Source organism: Thermobia domestica, chromosome 7 (genome assembly GCF_964235325.1).
Source record: "Thermobia domestica chromosome 7, izTheDome1.hap1.1, whole genome shotgun sequence".
Taxonomy (NCBI): domain Eukaryota; kingdom Metazoa; phylum Arthropoda; class Insecta; order Zygentoma; family Lepismatidae; genus Thermobia; species Thermobia domestica.
The window spans coordinates 3,946,232-3,967,865 of record NC_137460.1 but is presented as its reverse complement, the minus strand read 5'-3'; the positions used below and the strand labels follow the sequence as shown (position 1 = coordinate 3,967,865).

At 34.3% G+C, this 21,634-nt stretch overlaps 1 protein-coding gene across 1 annotated transcript in view; it reads left to right on the top strand.

Annotated features, from left to right (window-relative positions):
• Positions 1-20,257, top strand: part of LOC145689838 (discoidin domain-containing receptor 2-like) — a 602,490-nt gene extending 582,233 nt beyond the window's left edge. The window contains exons 14-17 of the mRNA XM_081764058.1: positions 5,727-5,927; positions 10,648-10,740; positions 12,324-12,465; positions 15,070-20,257. Coding sequence (XP_081620184.1) covers positions 5,727-5,927; positions 10,648-10,740; positions 12,324-12,465; positions 15,070-15,369 — 736 coding nt within the window. The 3' untranslated portion in view covers positions 15,370-20,257. The remainder of the gene's footprint in view (positions 1-5,726; positions 5,928-10,647; positions 10,741-12,323; positions 12,466-15,069) is intronic.
• Positions 20,258-21,634: the final 1,377 nt, after the last annotated feature.

Below are 21,634 nucleotides of genomic sequence, written 5' to 3'. Positions count from 1 at the left end.
TCATAGGCCCCATCAATGTTTTGAGTGACAAAAATAATTTAAGCTATTATTCACATATTTTTGAAAGTTTATAGTAAACTCATGATATACCTATCATAATCTGGGTTCTAGCTACTCCTCCCCCATAGTTTTTACCTTTTAGATCCGCCACTGGCTGTAAAGTGGGGTGCTTAGTCTCCCAGAAGCCTTAGCCTTTCAGTGCAACCTTGGCAACAATGGTAATGTGAGCTGGAGCATTATTATGCAGTAAATATGCTCAACGGACATCGACTCATTCTATTAACTACGTCCACTGACGCAGGTCGACAATTGAAATTATTTTATTACTTCTTCCATAGATGTCACCATAAACGCTTTTCCCCCAGTGGTATGATATTTTAGTCCCATGCCGGAAACTTTCGGATATACCCTCGTATATCTCGATATCAGAAATGAATATCCGGACCAGAATGGAAATATGAATATATGAACCCGGAAGCAAGGGATGAATATCTGGATCTTAAAATAAAAGAATTCACCCATTCCTAGTGATTCCATGAGATTGTTGCATCCATTTTTGGTTCCGAATTTTCCATTTCGAAGAGATAGCAACCCTATTTGAACAGTGGTTGTGGTAGTAGCAGAAGCAGAACTGACGATGAAATAAAAGCCAGAAGCTGAAGAGAAAAAGAAGAATGTATATCTGGGGCTCAGGTGCATGGTGGAAGGGAAGGGGTTGGAAAGAAGACACCCTTAACGATCTTCTCTTATAAAGAGGCAGCAGTGTAAAGAGGAAGAATGATGGTCGCTAACCGAAAGAGGAGTAAATCTTAAGGGACAGAAAATTGGGGGAAGAAAGACCAGAGAGCTAAACCCTTCAAAAGATATCTAACGGGCAAAAGCTTTATTAAAAATATATATTACGCCCAAAAAGAATTACTGTCCTTAAAGGTTCAGAAACAGAAGTGAAGGGTTGTAGAGGGGGTGAAAAAATAATATTTTCCTCCATGGATAGGTTTATGTTCTTGGTTTCCTCAACCCTTTTCGTCTTTGTCCAGAAGCCATCGTCTTTCATTTTGTTTTGATCCTTTTTTATATATAAAGCAACGAGAACCCAGTCTAAAGCAAGGTTTTCATGCTGCAAGAACCTTGTAGCTGTCATTTAAAAAAAATCTAGCAACCCTACAATATTTCTCCATGTGAACATAGTCTTAGAAGAGATATGCAACATTTTTTTTTTATCTTGGAAGGAAGAAAATGAAATGAAATATTTAAGTTTTACGTCCCACGGTTATGCCGGTTAGGCTAAAGGAGACGGTGATTATGAGAAATGAATGAAATTGTGGAATGAAGAAAGTGGAAGGAAACGGGAGAACCCCGAGAAACCCCACGAGCACGATGTTTGTCCACCACAAAGTCCACACAGCGTAAGCTGGGATCGAACCACGGACCCCAAGCACCGGAGGTGAACGCTCTACCATTGAGCCACCGCTACCCCCTTATCTTGAAAGAAGTCAAACTATGTACAACTTTCTGTGTCGTCTTGCTTGCTACCTGCTATCGCCCTCCCACTGACATGAGGAAAAAAAAAGTTTCTCCGCTTTCGAAAGGATGAATTCTTTTAGACGGGGAATGGAAGCTCGCCAAAATAAACGTTTTCATGGGGAGGTTCAGTATTTGTCCACTAGAGTGTAGTGCTGCATGGGTGGCGATACCTTTCTTGCTTTCAGAAAGTTGTACTATGTAAACAGTAAATAGAAAAATGGAACTGCAAGATTTTTTTAATGACAGCTACAAGATTCTTGGAGCATGAAAACCTAGCTTTAGATGTGACGATTCTCGTCTTGCTGGAACAACACACTAACTTGAGAGTGTCATCTTTTTTTTTTCTCTCTCTTCTTTATTTTCACACTTAGCCCAGCCTGCAATGAATTATGGGTATTGTTAACACCAGCAGTAGTCAGCCACTTACGGCAGAATCTGATATATAAAAATTAAATCCTTTTTTGCTTTCTTGTCTTGTACCTTGTACGTGTGATAAGAAAACCTCAGAAGCAAATTAAATGAATGTGTGTCTTTAGTTACACAGTAAAAGAAAAAGAAAATAATAGCTTTTCACTCTTAATTTTAAAACAGATAAAATTAACAGTTGGTAAAATAATAGGTGTTAATCGTCTTGTTCATATCATCTTCTCAAAAACCAATTAACGAGATTTCCTTATGAGGTATGTTGTGGACGTTCTATGCTTATATATATATATATATATATATATATATATATATATATATATATATATATATATATATATATATATATATATATATATATGTGTGTGTGTGTGTGTGTGTCCGGCATGCCTCTTTCCCCTCTCCTCTAACTCCTGAGTGTGTGAGTGTGTGAACGTGTGTATGAGCTAGGACAATAAATCTGTTCCAGTGCTGGATTTAAATCAAGATAGTTTCTTCTGGTAATTCTGAGAATTTATGTTATGTCTCTCTTGAATGCTATACAGAATAAAAGAACACCTGGGTGACACGCTTGCTCAAAAATAAAACCAGAATTAAAAAAAAAAAAAAAATCGTATATAATTATTCCAAGAACCTCGTGATAGCTCATACGTCAGTTCCAAGAAAAAACTTAAATATAATATATGTAACATATATTCAGATATACTAAGTGAATCCTGATGTATTTTTGCCTTTAAAGGTTAACGATTCGTTTGTTATTTACTGTACATATTGTGGACGAGGGAATAGAAGTTAATGAAATGAAACGATATATTTTTGTTAACATAAATTCTTTAACGAAGAACATGTCGATGGTAAATTCTATGAGCGGCTCAAGTGAACATAATGTTAAGCGCCATTTCCGGTAAAATTGAGTCATTAGATGAAATCGAACCACAGAACAGTATGTACGTAGTTTATTTTGGGAAACTTGCCTGCAGGTAGAAGGGAAAGTGTGTTTGATATGTGTTCACTGCACTGAATTGCATGGGAATGGTCAACTTTCTTTCCCAGTTTACTCGAAAATTAGAAAATGTGATATACCATTATGTTTCGCCGAGTCGCTCATATATAAAGTGGGTCCTTGGATAAAGAATTGAGAGAAATACTCATAAATTGTTTCGTGTGAGTATTGTGCTATATGGGTCAGAAACATGGACATTACTCAAAAATGATGGAAAACGACTTGAAGCTTTCGAGATGTGGATGTGGAGAAGAATAGACAGAATAGCGGGGTTGAGCGGGAAACGAAGCTTAGAAATGATGGGAGAGTAAATAACACCTTTATATACCATTGAGAAGGTTGGGACATTGTCTAAGAAGAAACTGTATCCTGAGGAACGTCCAGAGGATATGGTGGCAGAACAGAGGGGGAGGGGACGAAGAAAGCTACAATTGAAGAAGTGTATCGAAACAGAAATATCGTACGTGAAGACGAAAACAGTACGCATCTTCAGCGTGGAAAACCCTGCACTTGATTCCTAGTAAGAGGTCATGTAGTTCCAATCCAACGCAAAGCACGTTTCACATAGCTTCTGAGGTGAAACGGACAAATCTAAACCAAGAACTAACCGACAAATCGAAAGCTTTCATTTTCCGTTTATTATTTTCTCCTAGAGCTCAATTTGTAAAACCTTACAGCACCACTAGATACTTCTGTTATCGATTTTCCATTTTGTTTGCATCTATTACCACTTGCTACTTTAATAACTAAAATACAGTTTAGTAGTTAAATTTGGAACACCCTCTATATAAACAATGGAGATTTCAAGTAATCATTTTTTCCCTCAAAGTCTGTTTTGGCTTAAACAGAGTTATGTTTATATCTGGAATGTCTTTAATTATATATATATATATATATATATATATATATATATATATATATATATATATATATATATATATATATTTCTATTTTGTGTTATGCTTTTAGTTATATATATAACTAAAAGCATAACACAAAATACAAAATACAATTTCTTTTAAGAAGCCTCATCCCGGTGAAATTAAAATACCGCTAATTTTATAGTAATTATGGGATATCTTCAAATAGATAAAAGATAATTGAAATGTGGAACAAGAGCGCCTTAGACAATATTATTTTGCGTGAGGTACCGTTATCACAAGTCACCTAGTAGCTTTCCGCTTTCACCCATTTAGAAACGCGAAAATAAATGCCGATTTTCAAAATCAATCGAAATCGAAAGCAGATAAGTCAGTTGTGATAACGGTATCTTATGTAAAATGATATTGTTTAGGGCGCTCTTATTCCATATTTCGATTATCTTTTATCTATTTGAAGATATCACATAATTACTGTAAATTTAGTGGTATTTTAATTTCGCCGGGATGAGGCCTCTTAAAGATCTCCAGTTTTGACTCTCTTGAAATCTGAGCTCCTAATAATAATAATAAGTATAAAGAGTGAGAAAAATGCATAACACTTAAATGGCAATGAAGGAAAAGATTGAAAATAGTTTTTTCTATGTCACCGCTCTAGAGTTTTGGCAGCGCAAGGGCATTAAAAATAACTGCAGCAGTTTTGACGCATAAAATTTTCGAATAAAACCGCAATAAAATCCACGATCAACTAGCTGTAAAATTTCTTCTTCTTCTTACTTGCCTTGAAAGTCAGGGAAAAGATGGCGGAGGAAGGTTAAAAAAAAAAAAAACTTTTAAGAAGAGGGGAAAAGTTTCATACGTATGAGTTTCATGAGATTCGGAAGTGTTGAGAAGGATGAGAAAAGAGGAAGCTGAAAATAACCAATTGGAAAAATTTTCTTCACGCTTTTACTAAAGTTGTTAGTTGTAGTTGAGAAATTAGACTTTGAAAGTTTTAAACCGTAAAAATATGAGTCGGTAGCTATAAAGTTATTAGTGTGTAAAACAATTGAAGGATTTTTATTTGTAACTTTTTTTTTTAAAAAAAAATATTTAATTATTACTTACTAGTTGCTTTGTTTCACTATACATTATAAACAAGGATTTAACTGGAAAATAAGGATTTGCCGGAAGGACTATAATGCACACGGATCAGGAGAAATATATTTTTTTCACGCGCTATCCTAGTCACCAACTGTTTTTTTAAGTTGGTCACAAGAAGCGGGTGAGGTTAGATTTACATTTAAGAGTCTTCATCCCGGCGAAATTAAAACACCGCTAATTTTACAGTAATTATGTGATATCTTCAAATAGATAAAAGATAATCGAAATGTGAAACAAGAGCGCCCTAGACAATATTATTTTACATGAGATACCGTTATCACGACTCACTTATCTGCTTTCGAATTCGAGCCATTTTGAAAATCGGCATTTATTTTCGCGTTTCTGAACAACTGAAAACGGAAAGCCACTAGATGACTTGTGATAACGGTACCTCACGCAAAATAATATTGTCTAGGGCGCTCTTGTTCCATATTTCAATTATCTTTTATCTATTTGAAGATATCACATAATTACTATAAAATTAGCGGTATTTTAATTTCGCCGGGATGATGACTCTTAAGTTGCATCACCCGAGTGTGACGTAATGTCACGTGTTACAATCATGGGGGCAAAAGTGGAATAAAACAACTACCCAAATTTACCTAAACTTACCAAAGTTTTTTAGTAGACCGTAATGTACCATATAATTTAGAACTTTTAAAAGTTTTCTTCAGTATTTATTACTGTTTTTTTTTTTACTTAAATGTCATAATTTTTTATTATAATGTATTTATTTTAAACCTTTTTTTTCTTAGAATGGACTTCCACAGCGAGGTTCGAATCTTGGCTACGTTAGAAGATCCTAATATCGCGCGGGTGTTGGGCATGTGCAGTCAGGAGGAACCTCTGTGTCTCATCATGGAATATCTGGACCACGGAGATCTTAATCAGTTTCTGAAATCACACGTGCCTGCGGAGGGTTCCAAAAAGCTAGCCTTTGGTGTCAAAACTCTAAGGTAAGTCTTCACAAGTATTGATAAAAACAAATAAAGAAATATGGTCAATCTGAAAAGATTGTCTGTTTTAGCTGCTAATTCATTTCAGTGGTGGTTAAGTTTTCTTCCCGTAGCTTGTAATGACGAAATTGTAATTTTTTTTATTTATGTGACTTTCCTCAAAAGCCGCCACTGGTTAATTTTTTAAATAGAAACTATAATAATAGAAAAGGTTGTTCATGCGCAATCACAATTATTATGACAACCTGATTTGTCGACAACTGGAAAAATAAGTCTAACTAATTATTTCGTAGTGTGGTTACAAGAAGAGAGAGAGAGAAAATAATGAAAATAAATCCTTCAGTATTACGTCCCATGGCTATGCCGGTTAGGCTTAAGGAGACGGTGATGATGAGAAATGAATGAAATGGTGGAATGAAGTAAGTAGGAAAAAACGGAAGAATCCCGAGGAAGTCCACGAACACGGTGTTTGTCTACCACAAAGTTCACTTGGCGCAAGTTGGAATTGAACCAGGGACCCAATGCGCCAGAGGTGAACGCTCTACCACTGAGCCACCGCGGAGACAGAGATAAACTTATTGTAGAGTAATGGAAGGTATTTCTTTACAGGGTATTATTTGATAACACTTTAGTCGTCGTCTCTTCATTTAAAATGGGGGAGACGGCGACTCAATGGTAGAGCCGCTTACCTCTGATGCATGACGTTCTTGTTTTGATCCACGGTGAAATAAGTTTGGGGTGGACAACATTCTGTCCATGGGTTTTCTTGGGGTTACTACCATTTCCTCCTACATCTTCATTTCACAAATTCCTTCATTACCATCCGCTTGCCTTAATCATCCGTCTCCCTTAGCCCAAAAGGCATAAAACGTGGGACGTTAAACTGAAAGATTTCATTTCATTTCAATAACTTTGTATTGCAATTTCAACAACGTATCATTGCCTTCCAAAAACTCGCCGATCAAAAGCAAGATGTGCCATAGCGTGTTTTCATGGTGAAGAAGAACTGTGTCCATTTAATCGGCGATTAAAATGCTTTTCTCAGACCCATACGAGATGTTTAGTTCTTCGGAAAGCTCTGGAATAGTCATTCGCCTGTTTCAACAAATCATTCATGCCACTTTTAACACATTTTCATCTGTTTCTGACGTCGAAGGTCGTCTCGATCGTTGCTCGTTTTCAACTGACTCCTTCCCGCTTTTGAATCGTTCGTACCAGTTGTAAATAGTCTTCAATACCACCACTTCATCGCCATACACTCATTTTCGTCAGCTTCTTTGCCACTTTCTGTAGCTTAGAACAAAATTTAATGTTGGCGCCCGACAGACACTCTTAACACGTCCTCTCTCTTCTGCCTCTGGAAGCCAACTAACATGTCACAACTCGTTCAAACTCGACACTGACTGTACCAAAGGTTTAGGCTACTGGGCATAGTAGTTAAAATGGATTCAACGTCGATAGATGGCACTGTGCAACTATTTTCAACATACTTTTTGATCATACCTCGTATTTTTATGTTGTTTCAGGGTTTTCTCGTTTCCTATCAAGGACGCCCATCAGGGGGGCAAGGTGATGCGCTCGCTCCCCCTAAGAGGAAATTGTACTTGGGAATATTGAAAATCCAATAGAATTTTTACATCAATTATAGCAAATTTTGAAACTATATTTGAAACGTCGCTTATACTTGCCCCCCCCCCTTGGAAACCACAACATGGCCGCCCTTGTTTCCTATCACATTTTCATACCTCCAAGTCCTTCAATAGTCATCCGTCGGACATTACACTATAAATACTATTTCTTTTCAGTTTTCTCTCTTTCCCACTATACGGATATATGTAATATAAAATATTTTCTTGTAGTTGCACTTTAAGCCTTTCGTAAGCAATTAATTAAAAGAGAGGGATACAGAAAGGGGAGACATGATGTATGAGATGAAAGTAAAACCAGGACTTTCATATTACAGAAACACACAAATCCAATTTTAACACATGCTATCTTTATTTTATTTTTTTCTAAAAGAAACAAGGAAAAACGCATGCCATTCCATATATATATATATATATATATATATATATATATATATATTAGATGCTACTCAAGTTCTCACCCACTCACGTTTCGAGCTGTTCCGTTCTCTTCATCTCTCTGTTTTTCTTTATTTTCTTTCCATGTTACTTTTTATGTAAACCAACATTACCATGGTAATCCAATAACAATGAAAAGCACATGCGCTCTGAGCTGGATGTTTCATATATTGCGCTGTATGTGTATATACACAGAAAACGACCAACGGAAAGGTTTTTTTTTTCAATTTTTTTTTAAAGAGTAAGTTTCATCATGCATAGACTAATACAACATTTGCAATAACTTCTGTATTAGTGAGTGCGTGAGTGTTCTTTCTTCCTCTTTATAAACAGAATCTCTTCGTTCAGAAGAGGCTCCCTTTAAAAAAAAATAAGGGAGGGGGTTGAAACATTTGAAACCTCCCCCTTTTGGCCGTGTGAAACAATTGTCTCGAACAGCCAGCATGGTGGCAAAATCAGGCTTGTGCCATGAATGTTTCATGAGATTGAGAGATTGCTTTGGAAGGGAGAAAGATTTTTTTTTTCTAGTTTTCAGACGTGGAGTACACTAGTGTTTGTGTGTGTGTGTGTTGGTGAAGTTTGGTATGCGCGGTGTTAGCTTTCATAAAATCCATATAGGTAGCCAGTTAAACTCACATACTAGCTTTGATGTTAATTATGCCGTGGATGCAATGTGCAAAATGCGAATCTTGGGCTTTTCTAGTTTGTGTATATGAGGTCCGAAAAAAAAAAGAAAAAAAAAACAGTGTACATTACTGTACGTGGGCAGGAGAGTATGCAATATACGTTTCAGTGCCAAACAGTGTGCATTCCAATCTTTCTTTTCTTCTTTTTTTTTTTGTCTAAATTAAAATGTGTTAACACTTAGCTACCAGGGAAGCCAATCACAATGAATGGTTAATTCCATTAGTAAGTTGCACCAATCGTGCAGAAGGGAAAATTGAAATAAGCTATAAACAAAAAGAATGAAATGTCGTAATGGAATAGTCACATGGTTTTAAAACAAAAATTATTGTCAAATATACGTCGTGATATATTTAATGCCCAGCATAATTTAGTAAGTTAGTTAATTAATAATTCTCCAAGGGTTGATCAGAAAGTAAGGTTACAAACCGTGCAGTGAAACGTGTATATATTATACCATTTAACCAATACTACCAACAGATAGTACGTAGTAGGATTCTGCCGCCTACAATCAGACAATTTGTCCATGCCTGCCAGATGCCCCAGTCGGATTGCCGGCGTCTTTCCGCGCGATTTCCGACCGCGACGAATAGTTGCATTACCGAGCAGTCGGCAAAGAGCCGGAAATGAGCATTAAATGCACCGGCGCCGCCGTCGGAAAGTTGTCTTGCCGAGCAGTCGGCAAACAGCCGTAAATTCGCAGTCAACGCGCCGGCGCCGCCGTCGAAAAGAGGCCGGCATAAGGAGTCGGCAGAGGGTCGGAAAGAGGCCTGTCCGACTGTTTTGCCGACTCTGACGGTCCGCAACAGTCGGCAAAGGGCATTTTATTTTACGATTTTTGACCGCTTGCCGCCTCGGCAAGAGGTCGGCAACTTTGAACAAGTAGATCGTCGAGCTGCCGCGGACGGGTGCCGGCTGCCTCCGGCGGCCCGCCATCGTCAACGGCAGCAATCCCTCTTTTCGACTGCGACTTCCTGATGGGGACATTAGAGATTATTTTTCGACGTGGTCTCCATGCATGTTCAGCCACGTTGTCATGGAGTGCTTCACCTCCTCGTCTGAGGCGAAGCGACGGCCTCCTAGGTGCTACTTCAAGTGTGGGAACAGATAAAAGTCGCTTGGAGCGAGATTGTAGGGAGGGTGGTCGATGTCTCAGCGAAACTGTTTTAAACAACGTGGTAGTCTTCTGGACTGTACGCAGGCGCGTGTTGACGAGAAGGAAGATGACGCCCTAGGTGTGAAGTCCTAGCCGTTTCCTCTACCAGCTGCCATTGAATTTCACTCGCGGTTACGTTTCGCCCCTCAGAAATCAAATAACTGTGCGGATTTTCTTTGCGAGACAAGTTTTCCACACGAGTCGCCATTTGTGTTTACCTTCAGCTTGTGCCGTAGGTTGCAGATGACTGAAACTCTGCACAGTTGCCAACTCTATGTAGTAAAATTACTGCATACTCCTCATTCCTCTGTAACAGATGGAACTCCAGAAATATCGGCTTGTAACCTTAGTCTCTGATCCTTCCTCACAAAATTAAAGTTCAAGAGTTAATGACACGTAATAACCTTAAAACTATTATTACGTCTCTTGTAATTGTAATAAAACAAACGACTAAAGATTTTTTACACCTAACGATAGCAAATCATGTAATATTGAATTATCATTTATTTATGATTTTGATAGACGCGACAAAAATACGAAACAGAAAAACAGTTTCGTCTCACTATGTCCTTTTTAAGTAAACGCTATTTTTTCGAATTATAGGATGAATTATTTCAGCCTTTAGGCATTATGAAGCCTTTATAAAGATTTTAGAAACGGTTTTTACGGTGCAACTTTAAAATTTTTCACTGGCCCATTTATTTCTCCAAAATCTTTAGAAAATATAATCCTTTCTTCGTGATCTAGTAGATACTATGTACCACTCATTAACACTGTTACTTTTTATTATTTGTAGCTTCAACTGTCTGTTGTACATGGGCACACAGATTGCATCTGGGATGAGATATTTAGAATCATTGAACTTTGTACATCGAGATCTTGCTACCAGGTATGTATGCTAATTTTGAACAACATTTATAAAGTATTTTATGTAATAATGACACTGAATAACTGGGACTGCGATCATATGCATGGAACGTTTTCACTTAGATTTCTCAAGAGTATTTAATGCTCAAATTCTAATCGAAAAAATCTTAAACTTTATTCATACTTTATCAATAATGTTTTCAAATTCTAACTAAAATTATATTCACTTATAGAAAGACAAGGATACGTATCATACTTGATTAGGGCTAAGAATCCAAAATTGAATCTGGATAAAGAAGTTAAGACAAGTAATGGAACTACATCATAAATTAAAGCTCCCAATGCTTTTGTAATTCTAGTACCATTTCCGTATTTTATTGTAAATAAAAAATCTTTTCTGTGCATTTTATAAAAACTTTCTTCCTAGAAGTTCTTTTTGCGGTTATTATAAGAAAGAATTTTATTTAAATATTAAATTTGCATTACTGCCATATTTCACAAAACTTCTTATGGCATTCAGACTGTTTGCTTTCAAGTATCCTACTGTCATGTAAAGATCTAGAAAGGAGCAAAACATGGGTTTTGGAAGCAAAAGAATATTCAGATTTAACTACTAATTAAATGTTGATTAATTAATGGAAATTTAACATCCTTTTTCAGCAAATGAGGCTGTATGTGACAGAACTACTGCTTAAAATAATATTGAAATCAATTCTCGCGCTCATATCCAATTCAAGTATTTGCACCGGAAATAATTACAGTTGTAGCGTTAATAAAACTACGAGGGTCACTCAAAAAGTTAGTTGCATTGCTTAAGAAATAAAACAGGATATAAATTTTACAATAACTTTATTTGTTACATAAAGTTCCATTCACAGTTTACTTTCCAACGTAATTACCTCCGTTATTTAAGCATTTGTCGAGGCGTGGTATAAGTTTTTCTATGTCTTCTGCAAAGAAATCCCGTCTAATGCCTGATAACCATTCTTGGGCTGCAGCTTTCACTTCGTCATCCGAGTGGTATCGTCACTTTGGAAGTTTGTCTTTCATGGGACTAAACACATGGAAGTCACATGGTGAAAGGTCTGGGTTATAAGGAGGATGATCCTATACTTCCCACCTAAATTTTGTCAGAAGTTCGCATGTTTGTTGTGCTGCATGCGATCTTGCATTACCATGTAGGAGCACAATGCCTTTTGGACAGTTTACCTGGCAATACACTTCATGCAACTTCCGATAAATTTAAGTGCAATTACAACTTTTCGGCCACAAAAGAAAAACAAATCACCGCACGCTTTTCCAATTTGGACGCCACTTGCAGCTGTCAAGACATGTTTAGGACTGATTATCAGAACACCTCCACTTGCCTCGTGAAAGCTGCTATGTTGCACGATACTGATACATGTCTGCAGTGTTAACACACAGCTTCATCAAAATAGTCCTTGACCAAAAATATTTTTGAAGGAGTGCAACTGACTTTCTGACTGACCCACGCATTTCTAAGTTTCTTTAAGTCGTAAAAAATAAGCATAAGAAACTCTTTTCCTTAAAAAAAGTTCAGTTCCTCTTCTTACTAGTATATTCTTTCTCTCTTTTTTCCTGTAGGAACTGCTTGGTTGGGAAAGCTTATCAGATAAAAATCTCCGACTTTGGTTCTGTGAACGAGATATACACCAACGATTATTACCAAATCAACGGGAAATCACCGTTACCAGTGCGTTGGATGGCTTGGGAATCGGTATTTTTGGTAAGTGTATTAAAACATGTTTCATTGTACTGTGTGTATCGCTAAAATTTGGTTGCCGCGTCAAAATTATTTAGACTGACCCAAATAGTTTTAACTCAAGATGACAATAGATGTACCATCTATGCGTAATCTAGAAGGTGATCGACAATATTTTCTTAGGCATCATAGTTACGGTATTTTCCTGCATTATTATTATTGACACTGTTTACGTGTACTTTGTTATCTGTTAGTTACCTCGTCATAAGTTTTCTTTTATTATTGGCATGTCACTTGAGGCAAACTTAGAAGCTTCTAGAACCTATAGTCATCATCTAGTATATATTCGTTTTGGCGTAGAAATTCTGTGTTTTAATGTCGTCCATTAATTGTAGCATCTTTCACCCCTCTCTGTTTTTCCTTCCATTGTTCTTTGTATTATTACTTTCTTTCTTGATACATTCCTACCAATGTTATGGATACGTTCGTAATCACTGTACCAACGAGTTGCCCTTTTTCTTTTTAATTACATCAAATATTGTTCTCTTGTTATACTCTACTTCAAACACTTTCTCTTAGATTTTTCGTTCGACCCAGGTAATTTTCTATACTCTTCGCAATACTCGTCGAAATCCTCTCATGTTCCACTGTTTTGCGTAGTATCCAGGTTTTGCTCTATAAAATACAACACCCCACTCGACACATTAGGTTATTTTCTTTGTTAATTCTCTATTAATAGATTCATAGATTATAATTTTCTTCTTCTTGAATGTTTCTTTCACTGTCCTTATCTTTGCTTTTATTTCTTCTGCACATGACTTCACTAATGATGCATTTCTTTTCCTAAAGCTTCTTTCCCATTTTTATCCCTGCTTATATTTCCATTTCACATTTCAGATCTTCATCAATATTGTTTTTTCGTAAATGCTTCTTTCGCTATTCCTATCCTTGTGTTTATTTCCCATTCACATTTCAGAACTTCACTAATATGTCTTTCCTTCTTCCTAAGGCCTTCTTCCATCATTTCTATTTTTGCTTTTGTTTCCCATTCACACTTCATACCTTCACTATTAATAGGCCCTATACCTAGGTATCGAAAACTGCCGTGTAGCCTACTTTTTCCCTGTCTACTTATGTATTTGATATACACTGTTTTGTTGCAATTACTTTCTAACGTTTATTTTTGTCACACATTTTTCACAGTTTTCCCAAAATCATATCACTTTTTCCTCTGTTTGTCGGAGACTGAAATGTCATTTTCTGTACGAAGATCCTTCTTTACTACTTTTTGTACATAGATGTTATCCTTGCAACTGAAAAGCAACACCCATGTGAAACTTCTTTTGCAATAACACTTCTCTTTGTCTTTTTCATGTAAACCTTTCACTAGTAACCGAATAGTTTAAAGTGTTATCCAATTTGACAAATTTTGTGTACATGCTATAATGTGAAAGACATAGGGTTGCATGTTTAAACGAACAGTAAATCCTTTACAATACACAAATAATACTAGATCCAGGTAAGATTCAATGGATTTCCTGCAACCAATGGAAAACTGACTATTTCAATCTTGACTAATTATTTCAATCTTGACTAGATAAAGTAGACCACTAGATTGTAATATCCGAAAAATGAATAATGTACTAATACAGATAGCATGTTCTAATCTGGAATGCGCTGAATTTATAGGTTTCGTGTAGTTCAGTATACATTTTTGAAGATAATAAGTTCAAAAGACAATTGGATATATTATGATCTGGTTTGATATAATATGTTTACTTCGTATATCAATATAAGACCCTAATTATATTAGGCTATAGATATTGTAACTTACGAGTAGCCTGTGCTGTTCTCCTACAACTAGGTATATCTTAGAAATACAAATAACCATATTATAACAGAATATAATTTGTTAAATATTCTTTGAAACTTATTATCACCAAATACATCTATTGGTGAGCCAAAGGTATGAACCCCGTTACAGGAAATGCATTTCCACTTGAGAGAGTTCACACGGCTATTTGTTTTGACTGTACTATAACGGACCCGAGTTGAACATCTTTAGGTCCCGCATTTTTGAATAAAGAAGTCACAAGAACTGTAAAATTGATCTTCCTTTAACATATCAGCGCTGTTAAAATTTTATTGGTGGATTTTAATTTCTATTTATGTCAGAGGAAAGGCCATATGCAACAAAACCTTCAATTGAAGGTGGTGCCTGAATGTCTGTAATACGTTCTATGCTTTCCCATGGAAAATTCGAACCCGGTACTTAGTGCACCAAAGCCACTAGCGCTAAACACTAGGCCGGTGACAAGAGACAAAATTTTATTATTTAGTACTTCGTGTAAAAGCACAAGATCATGAATATATTTTCTTTCTTCCAAGAACAACAAGTTGAAACTGTGTGAAGAGTCTGATAATGGAGCTTGAATTTTAGTATTATAATATAAACTGTTTACTGTTTTATCTACTGCTTCACAACACATTTTTTTCCTTAAATTATTGTGATATTTAAGTTTACTTGCTAACATTTCAATGGTGAATTCCTGTTCCGATGTATATTACAATTTGCAAGTCGCCTTGTAAAAAACAGAATTATAATCCATTGTTCTTATTTTCTTTCAGAGTAAATATACAACTAAGAGTGATGTCTGGTCGTTTGCTGTTACTCTCTGGGAAATCCTACACTTTGCGCGGCGATGGCCGTACGAAGAAGCCGAAGATTATCAAGTAATAGAAAATTTACGATATCTCCATAAGAATGAAGACGGATTCAATTTTCTTCAACGACCTCCTTCGTGTTCTAAAGACATTTACGATCTCCTGTTAGAATGCTGGAAGCGCAATGACGTTGAAAGGCCAAGTTTTCGAGAAATTCATCTTTTCCTTCAACGTAAGAACCTAGGCTACGCTCCGACAACGTAGGAGTAAAGAAGCTAACAGTGAACGTTGTTATTTAAGAAAACAATTGTGAAAGAACAAACTGTGTATTTAAATGTCAAGTTAGGAAACAATCTCAGGTCTTTTCTAAGACCTCTTATGAGTATAACGTATTTGCAATATCATTGAAGACTGCAGCAAGACTGTTAATGCTCACTAATTCTGGAATAATGTATTTTGTACTGCTAGCCTATGGATTTCGTTAAATTTTTCATGATTTTGTAAATTCAGTTCTTTTAGTTAGATTGTACAGTTAAGGATACCTGTTATTTCCAATGGTCCATTTGTGTTTTTCATTATCACGAACCATAGAAACTCTAAGACCAATCTTTGGAATATATTGCTGGATTTTTCATCATATAGGAGCACATGATGTCTCAGTGGTAGGGCGTTCACCTCTGGTGCGTGGGGTTCCTGCTTCGATTCCAGCTTACGCCAAGTGGGCTTTGTGGTGGACAAACACCGTGTTTGTGGGTTTTCTCGGGTTTTTCCGTTTCCTCCACTTTATTCATTCCACAATTGCATTCATTTGTCATCATCATCATCTTCTTTAGCCGTCATAATCGTGCAACGTAAAACTAATTTTTTTCTTCATATACTATGAGACAGAGTAGAATATTTATATTTATTATTGGTAAATTTATCTCATATACTTTACGTTTGTTCTCGGTAGATCTTTATAACATTAGTCTCTTTATTTCGCTATATACGCATACTGTAATCATTCAAGAATTACTCAAGAAAATTATGCTATTGTTCCATTTTAATTAAATATGTATGCAAGCTGGTTCACATTTGATGCTACAACATTGGTAAGTGTGTCCTTACGAAAACACGCCAACAAACCTGCCAAGGAAAGTCAAAATATGCTTAATTTCGTAAGAAGATGATCGTGGAAACCACATGACATAAAAACTATTGTCTATAAATACCATATGTACTAAAAATGAAAAATATTATATATATGAAGACTCGGGGAAAACAATATCCCACATTGACATGATTTTGAGATGCAAGGCTTTGAATTTTTGGGTACGTATAGTGACATTATTGAGAAACCTGTAGGAATTGGCCATATCTCTGTCATCTGTTGATCAAACTAGGTAATTCTTCGAGGGATAACAGATCCATCGGTGTCAAGCAACATAGGCTGTTTCACTCATTTTTCACGAGTTTGAGGGTTATCATTATTTTCTCCCGAGATCTTCATATGCTGAAAACATAGGTTCGTAATTAAGTACTCAAATCTTTTACATACTTACAAATGAAGAACTGTCAGTTGGAACTTCTACCTAAGATTACACATGCTTAAATGTATGTTTATTTTCACTTACGAAATCCACAATATTTAGTGCCTATATTTAAATTCTTTATGTAAATGCTCAAAGGAATCATTAACTATTTATTACAAAATTCATAGGCTAGTTTGCACAACATCAATCTCAATCTCAAAGTTTGGCATCAAGAGTGTTTTTATAAGTGTTAAGGACAATAATTGTACAAAATCAGGGATTCTCAGTAAACTATCAAATATCTAGATCTTATACATAAAGCCTTGAAATTTATGTTTGTAAATACCGATTCTATTTTTCTCTAAAAGAAAACCCATTAGTGTTGGAATTTTTAACTCTAATTTCGTATTTTCAGTGGGTTTAGTGCTATTTTCTTTTTTAGAAAATTATATAAAATATTTCTTCTTAAGGTCGTACTTACAGTAATAATAATAATAATTTGTCAGCAATGTGCAAGTATAGAAACAGCTAATTTTGAAAATAACCCTTGTATCTCAACTACCTACAAAAGTCTTAAAGCTCATAAATAACAGCAATAACTTAATGAGTGATTGAGTGCTGATTGAAAGTGTAATACAAGTGCAAGGGTTGATTTTGAAAATTCAGAAAATGTTATTACTGTCAACTAAAACAACGATTGGGTTTATTTAAATTTATTAACTAAATATCACAGCAATATCAAAGTTAATTCAGATTGTTACAACTGTCTATTAGTTCAAAGTATAGTATTACATATTGTGAACGATTCTTACTGAATATTTACGTCGTAAAATTGTAAATATCACTCACATAGTATCTTTTTGATACTTGTTCAATTCATCATTTTCCAATACACCATTATGTTAGAGTGGTAACTTTTTTTAAATGCAGATAACAATCCAAGTTGTTTGAAACCACGTTATTTTATTTTTTGTACCAAATATTAATACAACTCTTTTTAGGTTTGGAACTTTTTATATACAGTAAAAGACAAATTCTGACCAAAGCATATATTAACTAATAAATAATAGCGATACAGTTTTGGCAAATTAGCTGTAATCAGATAATGTGTCTAATGAAGGCAAAGTTAATTTGCCGAAAGTGTAACGCTATTATTTATTAGTTAATATATGATTTGGTCAGAATTTGTCTTTTATTGTATACCAAATATTAAATTATGATTTAAAATTTATTATTAGTTCAGTGATTTAACATACAAATAGATAGAAGTACAGTTCTTGTAAGAATTGTATTGCTAGTCCATTTCTATGTTAAGTCATTCTACCAACAATAAATTTTGAATCTCAATAGGATACTTGGTACAACGGTATAAATAACATTACATAAATATCGAATGATTTGAGTTATTATCTACAACAAAAAGTAACAATTCTTTTTTTTAAATAGACAATTAAGATAAATTGGACTTCTGATAACGATAAACTCTTGGTAGCCATTTTTAAATATTATGACAAAACTATAGAGCTAAGCACAAGAGAAACAGGTACGCTGCTTATGAACTGCTAGATTTGAAGTATATTTCTTAAAACAAGTGTTGCAAATTACGTTTTTTCCAGCTCGTATTGTATATATTTATATAATTTTGAAAATGTTAAAAGAAAATTTTGTTAGAAAAAACAAAACCATCTTTTTATATATGATATAATTTTGCTCCAATTTCGTGCTCTCTTATGTTTCCGTGTGACAAAAATATTCATTCTTGCATTTTGTAATCTCAAATATTCTGTGATAAATTTTGTAATCCACTATTTAATTTCCTTAGTTTTATTAATAGAGTAATATGTTCGTTAAAAAATCGTAATTATTTTAGTATTTGAGAATCTCTCGATCCCTTGTACATGCAGAAATATTTGTATTGAGAAAAAGAACATAATTTGATGATAAAAAAAGTTGTGTAAAGAAAAATTAACTTGTTTACAAATCAGATTTTAAAAAATTACAATGATTTGTAAGTAAATAAAGATATTTGTATTTGGAAATTAAAGGGGAAAACTGGACAATAGATGTATATACTGTAATAATGTTTACCGTTCTAAAATAGTTATATATTGAAAGCACTTTTAAAGAAAGAGAAAATATCATTAAATAGATTATATATATATAAGAATTTTTAAAAAAACAGAATTGCATTATTTTGCACTGTACAATTAACAAATTAAGTGGACGTGTTTTCTATTACCATTCCAGTTTTAAAAATCGTGAGTGCTTTGCACAGAATGTGTGATTTATGAGTAACGTGAAGAAAAAGGTCGTTAAATTATTATTTAATAAATAATACAAGAAAAAACTTGAATAATAGGAAAAACAAAATGAGTTTTACATGAAAAAAATCATCTTGAAAACTGTTTCAAGGTGAATTTTTTTGGACTCCTCATAGTAATGTGATATACAATTTCAATGTATGTTATAAATATAAATATATATATAATATAAATTGCAAAAAGTATATATAAGAGGCACTGTAATTGATTATTTGTGTATTATACTGTGTACAGAAATGTTAATCGAAAAATATCGAAATAACAATTTACAGTGGTTTAACTTAATAAAATCACGTGATTATACAGAGAAACGAAAACTAGTCAATACTAAATTATACATATAAATATATATATATTTGAATTTGTTTTTATTTGTCACTGCCAATCAAGAAGAATTCGTCATCAACCAAAAATGATAGGACAGGCATATTGGTTGGATAGTGAATTAAAGTGAAAGACTGTTGTTTAAAAAAAAAAAATGTGCAAAAGTGGCATTTACGTTAATGAGACAATTCAGCGCCCGTAGAACTTAATATCACTCCCTTGTACTGAAAATTTGTGACACTCATAGTGGACAACTTACCCTGATACAAAGAAGAAAAACCGCAAAAAAAAGTGATGTGAATAATTATCGAGAAAGAAACATATATGTATATGATAAAATACCTATTTGAAAAAAAAAAGTGTTACGTTGATGATATGTTATTAATAACACACACACATACACAAATGTGGTGAAATAAAAACTTTTGTTTTATACTATTAAGATCTTATAAGAACTAGTCTCATATTAAATTGATGAGCTCAGTTTGGCCCGGACTTACAGAGTTGTGACAAAAAACAATGAGCAAAATTAAACCATAATACCACGCAAAAATTAAGATTATATGAGAAAAATATCTAGCATATAAAAACGGCTTTATTAGGTAACAGATTATGGTTAGTCAAGCACATGTCTCTCTCCCAATTCCTAATTATTTTTTAAGGTGAAAAGATGATTTAAAAACAGAAAAAAAAATGTTAGAGAAATAGACTAAAAACATGTCGATGATTAACTTTTATTCTTCATCCAAATTTTTTATATGTCATCACTTTGTGCTTTTTTTATTATTTCGTACAAGATACGTTATCATAGTTGAAACAAACTCATCAGGGTTTTGAAAAAAAAAAGAACTTCAGTGGCACAATCATCTGTTACATATCAGATTTTTTATAAAAGATAATGAAAAAGAAGAAAAAACAATAAAATTGTGTCTGAGTTTTGGAATGTATGTATATAGTATGAAAAGCAAATAAATGTGTTGCTTTTTTTATAAAAAAATACTTCTTGTGTTTTAATTTATTTCTTGGCCATTACATGTTTTTTGCCTTATAGAAACTTAAGGTCAATGCTGAAAAAATGAAATGAAATATTTAAGTTTTCTGCCACACGTGTATGCCGTGTGGGTAAAAAAGATGGTGATGATGAGAAATGAATGAAATGGTGGAATGAAGAAAGTGGGAGGACACGAGACAACATCGAGAAAACCCACGCACAAAGTGTTTGTCCACCACAAAGCTCACTCGGCACGAGCTGGGTTCGAACCAAGGACCTCATGCACCAGAGTTATTTTTAGTACCTAATTTACTCTTCCTAATATGAAGTGCCTATAATTTAAAAATTGATGTAGTTTCCTTAAGAGTCTTCACTACAGCGATATTAAACTACCACTATTTTTAGAGTTTTTCTGTAATATCTTCAAAACAAATAAAAAATATTCTAAAAGTAGAAATATAGTGAATTACAAAACACGATTTTGCATATGATACCGTTATCACAACTCATCTATCTGCTTTAAATTTGCAACTGTCGATAGATTTAGCTTTTTTTTTTTGCAGGTTCTGTAAATAGCGGCACACTAAAAGCAAATAGGTGAATTATGGTAAAGGTATCACATGCAAAATCGTATTGTCTAGCTCACTACGTTTCTGCTTTTCGAATATTTTTTATTTGTTTTGAATACAGAAAAACTCCAAAATTAGCGGTAGTTAATTTCGCTGTAGTGAATACCCTTAAGTCTTTGATGGTGATAGACTAAATCAAGTAATATGCAAAGAGAAACAATCCAAGATTTTTTTCAGCATTTACTTCTCTTAAACCATAATGTAAGTTTGAACTATGTTTTTTTTTTTTTTTTTTCATATCTGTCCAATTCTTCGTTGCCAATAGATCGAACTAAGTGTTGTTCGAAGAAAAATAATCTTGATTTTTAAATGACTTTCTTCTCTTTAACATAAAATGTAAGTATGAATTAGGGATTTTCACCCTCTACTTAAGTCCTAGGTGTTAATAGAGGTGCTAGGCGCGGGAAATTAATCCTTGAATGTCTAGAACTTATTTCTCCTAACATATTATATGATTAGCGAGAGACCCGGATTTGATTCCTCCTAGAAACTCATATGATTAGGATCGCACGTTGTAGGTTCACATCTCGTGTAGCCTCAGTGGTGCAAGGATCGTTAAATCACAGATCAACAACAATTCTCTTAAGTAAGTATGGTGTAAGTATGAATTATGGAACCCACTGCTCAAATTTTCGCTTCTAATAGACACAATTAAGTGCTAAGTGAAGAAATACCCTCGTACATCCTTCATTTTCTGGGACTTATTTCTTTTATTTATGATTAGTGTAAACATATTTGGCCCGAAAGATCCGG